The 6,592-nt window shown below is 38.1% G+C and overlaps 1 protein-coding gene across 1 annotated transcript in view; it reads right to left on the bottom strand.

Moving 5' to 3' along the window:
• The window catches only part of LOC138027270 (uncharacterized), a 1,648-nt gene extending 1,381 nt beyond the window's left edge, over nucleotides 1-267 (bottom strand). The window contains exon 1 of the mRNA XM_068874830.1: nucleotides 170-267. Within this exon, the coding sequence (XP_068730931.1) occupies nucleotides 170-212 (43 nt within the window). The 5' untranslated portion in view covers nucleotides 213-267. The remainder of the gene's footprint in view (nucleotides 1-169) is intronic.
• Nucleotides 268-6,592: the final 6,325 nt, after the last annotated feature.

Genomic DNA, 6,592 nt, shown 5'->3' with positions numbered 1-6,592 from the left:
AGTCCTGAATTTTTCAGACCTCTTTACGCAATTGCAAAAATTGCGTTCATAACTGCGAGGATCATAGCTTCACTTGATTATTTGCCATTGTTAGCGCAACGAAGCACTCGGCCATTATTAAATTATTCTCTGTGTATTCAGTAACTTGATGGGATGACTCTTCCCTTACCTGCTATCCCGAAGCGATCGCTTTGCTTATTTTCTTTTTCCATAACTTGAGCAGGTTAAATCCTATACGAAAAAAAGTGAATGTTAGAAATGAATGGAAGGCTAATCCAGTTGATTTATCTTGTGAATTGAAGCAGACTATATTTGGCCGAAAACGTTCTGTGCGTGCAATGAGTAACGCTGAATATCGTGCACACACTTCACAATAGAACAATAGTTGCGAAAAAACGCGATGGGGTTTACCATTGTAAAACAGCATTATAGCTGTATTAACTGTTTACAAACATTGATGAGCAATTTGTTTTGTTATTCAAATTTGCTCACCGTAAAACAAAAGAACCGTTTGTCTCAATAATCAATAGATCTCTGGTTGGGACATTAATAACAATAGGTGACGTAACGGTGAGTATCGCTATACAGGTTATCTTTTTGCTTTGGGTTTACCGACCAAAACAACCATATGCATACTAAAGAAGCTTTACAATACATTTAACATAAGGAAAATCGCTCTGGGATTTGGACATTGTCAAAAAATACTGACAGCTTTACAACTACTTCATTTTTTCACACTGTACTGCAAGGATGGCAGAAACGAGTGACTCTGAGGAGGAACTTTTCCTTACACAAAGTAGCTTTAATGGCTCGTCAAATCGGGGCAATGAGTTAGAGAAATTTGTATCTTCGAACAATCGGCAAGTGGACCACGAGAACGCTCAGTTTAATGTTGAGGAGGCGACAGAAGGATTGTTCAGCTTTGACCACTCGGACGAGCATCAAGAAGTCTCAATCGGCAGTGTTGAGAAAGAGACTAAAGCAAACAAGAAGAAAGCGTCGAAGAGGGATATCATAGTCGTGGATGACAAAGAGATGCTGGCCAGGAACAGTGAGAGAATCGCAAAGAACACTAAAAAAGTAAACCTCTGGTGTTTGAATATTACTGTAATATTCACCTAGGGGATTATCAACTTTAATAATCCCTTAGGGGGTTATTAAAATATCAGCCCCGCACCGTCCTGTTACAATCAAAGTCGCCTCCAGCTTTTCAGACAGTTGTTAATTAGCGGGGTTTATTCTATATAATCCGCCTCGAAGAACAAAGGAAAACGAGCCATGTGAAAAATAAGTAAATAATAATTGATAGATATTGTATTCGCCCTTGTCACACGGCGGCCATATTGTCCCGGGAGACCCAAAAGAGCTTTGTTTTACCACGCCAAGCCTCGCAGTGGAAACCATGGGGGTGAGGCTTGGCTTGGTAAAACAAAGCTTTTTTCGTCTCCCGGGACAATATGGCCGCCGTGTGACAAGGGCGAATAGGGGAAAGCAATCTCGATTTGCCCAACCGAGCGCGCAAGGGGTATTGGTATTGCATAACAGGGTGCACAATGTGGTATCGGTATTGTTCACCGAGTTCGCGAGGTGTTCTGTGCCACTTGAGTCATGAGGCAAAACGTCACAAGGAGCATCGGTCGATATCGAAGGTTCAGCATAGCGATTGAAGGTGAGTAATTTTCGAATATTTACAGCGATTCCTTTTTACATTGAAAATCAAAGATTACAGTATCTGATAGAAAATCATATTGCCTGGGTCAGAAATCGATTTTTCAGGCACAACTGAATAAACAGGGGCGACAGACTCGGCCTCAAACTGCTAGACGTAACTTCAGAAAGCAAAAGCATAGTCTCAGTATCAACGTTTTCAAGCAATCTTCGATCATTTTTACAACATTTGTTTACAGATAATAATAATAATAATAATCAGCGATTCGAATATAATAAGCGAGTTTTGTTCTCATTTTATGGTATTTCAAGGTACCGTGAAAGATGACGACGAAATGTTGCCTCCTAAGTCATTGAATGTTCCTGTTCCTGTTTTTCTGTTATATTTTCAAGGCATTTCCAAAATTACGTAAATTGCTTTTCAATTGATAGCGTATCACATAAACGTTGATGGAAATTAAAAGTAAATGCTGTTTGTTGTTGCCCATCCTTTCCTTCCATCTTTCACTTTCATCTATCTACCTAATTACGTGTAAAATAATATTAGGCTTAAGACATCACAATGTGCAGCACATGTTTATTGGAGAACACCTCAACTGACATCAGTATTATCTTAGGGGCGGAGGCAGATGTAGTGAAAACTATTACCAGTTTTAATATTGGGAGCCGTCAGATAGGACTTTTTGTGTGGCCGGGATACTTGTGGTAGGTCATTGTTTTACCAATACGGAAGGTATCCTAAACATTCATAAAAGCTAAACTTAGGCCTAATTAGGCCTAATTATAGCACAGGTAGTCCAAGCTCGATGTATGTGTATCTGGACTGTACTATATTATGCAAGAGTAGAAATATAAGGAATTTGTATGGGGAAAACGGTTTTTCTTAAAATTCAAAAAAAATATTTACGATTTAAAATGTGTCTTGAGTGTCTCTGGTACAGTTTCTGTGTCGATTAAAAGCGATATAGGTGGTTTTTAGTTCCTCTTCTTTTCCCTCTATATATTCTTTCCCGAAGGTTGGGCACCGAGACAAAGCCGCCGAACGGAATCATCGAAGGAAAATGGCCATAGATTAACTCCCAAGTCTTTCGATCGCCTCGATATTCCACGTAGATCACGGACGATACCTCCGCTGCCCATTCGTCTTCTTCATTCGAGCCGCTTGTACACTGAGAAGGAATTAAGGACGTTCGCACGTGGAAATTTGTTTCATTTCTCGCTTGAAGTCAGGTCATAAATTGCTTATTCCAAAAATGAAAAAAATTGAGGGGTCACCGACTTTGTTTCGGAGAAAAAGACAAGGGAAAATGCCCTAATTTCGATAAATGGGTCATCATAAAGAAATGTAGCCTCATCTACTCATCCGTCGAAAATCATAAAAATAATATGCTGGATTGAAGGTTTCTGTGCACAGAAATATAGGAGTGGGTTTTTTAGATAATTGCATGCCGCAAGGGATGTCGTAAACAGTAGATTTAATTCTCAACGAACGTTTTCGCAAGGGCTACCCGTTGTAAACACTTCCGGAATTTAGGACACAAGGAAGGAAATTTTTAAAAAAGGTACCTTCTTACGTTGTGATTTAATTTCATTTCATCATATTTTGCAGATAATAAGAAGAGCAAGTGATTCATATCTTAAAAAATAGGGGTCACCGATAATCGAAACGAGTAAAATCGATGTGATGTTGCGAAGCTCTTGGAAAATTTCGTTTGTCGGGGAAGGACTGGAACCCAACACAGGATCGATCGATGAAAAAAAAAACACTTTCTCGAGCATAGCAACGAAGTTTCAAGCAGGCGCTACCTTTATTTGGTTAGTGTTTTGTATATTAATCTCTCCATTGCCGTCATACTCATCTTCTGGAGTGTGGTTTTTGTGACATATAATCTATGGCCGTTTCCTCGTAGGTCCGCACTATTCAAGTGGATTAGAAAGAGAAGATAATTCTGCTCTATTTTCATGAAAGTAAAGGAAAAGAACTTCAAAAACATGCAGTCCTTTTGAACTAAGAAGTTCGTAAGGTAATAAAAATATTTTTAAAAACCAACCCCATTAAATTTACGCAACGTCGCTGATTAACACTAACCTTTCTCGAGTTTTCAAAACGTTCAACCACTACTCGATTAGCGACGTTTTCCAACCTCCCGGTCCTTTCTCTTTAACGTTTCATGAAGAGTTGAAAATAAATGTGCCATTCTTTAGCCGACCTGGAAATTTTTCCCTGACGTTTTTGTCGCCATAAGATCTTAACTAATGCTTGAAAAGTAATCCGTGACATATTAAAAGCTGCTCACGTCAGCTCATGGTTCAAAATGGGTCACCAGAAATAAACAAATACCGCTAATTTCGCTCAATTTTCTTCAAATTCCTCTATAGATGGAATACAAATAGACATCTCCTATTCACGAAAATTACGAAAATTGTACAGGAACTGTTGAATGATCACTTAAGGAGGCTCGAAATAGTTTCTCCTTTTTTCAAACAAATAAACATATTCTGTTCTTACGTACAGTTGGGGTAATCATATCGGCACAAAATTTGGCTAGGGTATTAAATACCCATCGCAGATTTCTCACATTATATTTTCCTCCAAAATGGCGTTACCATGGTAGTGATCTAAGGCATTTCTTTGAGCCTTGAATCAACTTGGAGAAACGGGACCGTGAAATCTTCCCATTAAGCGTTACCAGATAATGTTAGAAACAATCTCTAAAATACTTAAAAATTCAACAAAATATACAGGCCAGTTTTTTGGAAAAATCAATTCTTTTAAAATTTGTCTCTAATTTTTTTTCAATTACAATTTTTTTTAAATTTGAAAGACAAACGTTTTAAATCAATCTAAGCTAACATGCAAAAAATGAAAAAAAAATCACCCTCCGGAAGCAGAGATATAAACGAGTAACATTGCAAAATCAGGAAAAATGAGGTGGTTACAAGATCAGCATTTACGCATGCGTCACCCGCTCATTCGAGTCCTCGCGCGAGTGGAGCTACAGGCCAATCATGAAATAGTGGAACAAACGGATTTAAGGAGGCTCGAAAGGGTTTCAACACTTAGAAGACTCTCTGTTTAGATCGAATGACGCCGCAACACTGTATCACGTAACAGCAATGTTATGGTACCATATGAAACACAGATTATCCCCAAACAGGATGTGATCATTATTATGATGTAGTAAGTTACCTTGGCAACGGGAAAGCCCAGGAAAAAACACTCTATATTTTGGATTTAGTTGCTCATATCTCAAAAAGGAACTGGCTGACCCCCTTTTTTATTGCTGAAAAGTGATTAGAAGGCCACTATGAAACTTTGGGCAAAGTTTAAAAAAATTCTGCCGGTAGGATTCAGAGCTACCTTAAAAAAATCACAAAATTAAGGTGGCTCTGAATTCTCCGAACAGAATTTTTCAAAACTTTGCAGAAAGTTTCATCATGCCCTTCTGATTACTTTTCAGAAATAAAAATGGGGGTCACCTCGTTCGTTTTTGAGGTATAAGCAACTAAAGACAAATTAAAGGGTGTTTTTACAAGGCTTGCCCGTTGCCACGGTGACATATTACGTCACAATCATAACTGTATCTTGTTTAGCAATAATTTGTGTTTCATTTGGTACCACAATATTGCCAATACGTGATACAACGTTGTGGTGCCGATCCTTCTAATAAGAGCGTCACTTGGAAGCGTTGAAACTGGTTCGCGCCTCCTTAATTAAGTAACCATTAAACCGTTTGTGTAGAATTTTGGTAGTTTTCGTGAATAGGAGATGTCTATTTATATTCCATATATATAGGAATTGGGAGAAAGGTGAACGAAATTAGCGGTATTTGTTTATCTCTGCTGACCCACTTGAATCATGAGCTGACGCGAGAAGCTTATGAATTGTGTGTGTGGCTTACGCGAGCGCGCGCTCAGCTGAAAACCATTTCGAGCCTCCTCCTTTTTTCAAACAAATAAACATATTATGTCCTTAGATACAGTTAGGGTAATCATATCAAGACGAAATTTGGCAAGGGTATTAAGTACCCATCATAGATTTCTCACATCACATTTTCCTCAAAAAGAATGTAACCATGGTAACGACATAATGCATTTCTTTGAGCCTTAAAATCAAGGTATATTGTCTTTTTTGAAAAAACGGGATGGTGAAATCTTCCCATTCAGCGTTACCAGATAGCGTTAGAAATAATCTCTAAAATATTTAAATTTCAGCAAAATCTGTAGGTCAGTTTTTTTGAAATGTCCCTTTTTTTTTTCACCTACACAATTTTTTAAAATTTGAAAGACAAACGTTTTATTATTAATCTAAGTTAACATTCAAAAAATGAAAAAAAAAAAGAAATCCCCGTCCGGAAGCAGAGATATAAACGAGTAAAGTTGCAAAATCAGGAAACTGATGAAGGGTTTGCAAGATGAGCATTTACGCATGCGTCACCAGCTCATTCGAGTGCACGCGCGAGTGGAGCTACAGGCCAACACAAACGGATTAAGTGACCATTAAATTTTCGTAGTTTTTGTGAATAGGAGGCCGTCTATTTATATTCCGCATATATAGGAATTAGAAGAAAAGTGAGCGAAATTAGCGGTATTTGTTTATTTCTGGTGACCAATTTTTAATCATGAGCTGACGCGAGCAGGTTTTAGAATTGCGTGTGTGGCGTACGCGCGCGCACGCATCAGCTGCGGGTGACGCATGCGTAACTGCTGATTTTGTAGCCCCCTCATTTTTCCTGATTTTGCAATTTTACTCGTTTATATCTCTGCTTTCGGACGGTGAAAAATTGTTGAATTTTAAATATTTTAGAGATCATTTCTAACATTATCTGGTAACGCTGACTGGGAAGATTTCACCGTCCTGTTTTTTTAAAAAAAGACAATACATGTTGATTTTAAGGCTCAAAGAAATATCTTATATCGTTGC

The sequence above is a fragment of the Montipora capricornis genome, chromosome 12 (genome assembly GCF_036669925.1).
Source record: "Montipora capricornis isolate CH-2021 chromosome 12, ASM3666992v2, whole genome shotgun sequence".
NCBI classification, from domain to species: Eukaryota; Metazoa; Cnidaria; class Anthozoa; order Scleractinia; family Acroporidae; genus Montipora; species Montipora capricornis.
Note: the sequence above shows the minus strand (reverse complement) of the source record. Positions and strands in the feature narration are given on the sequence as shown.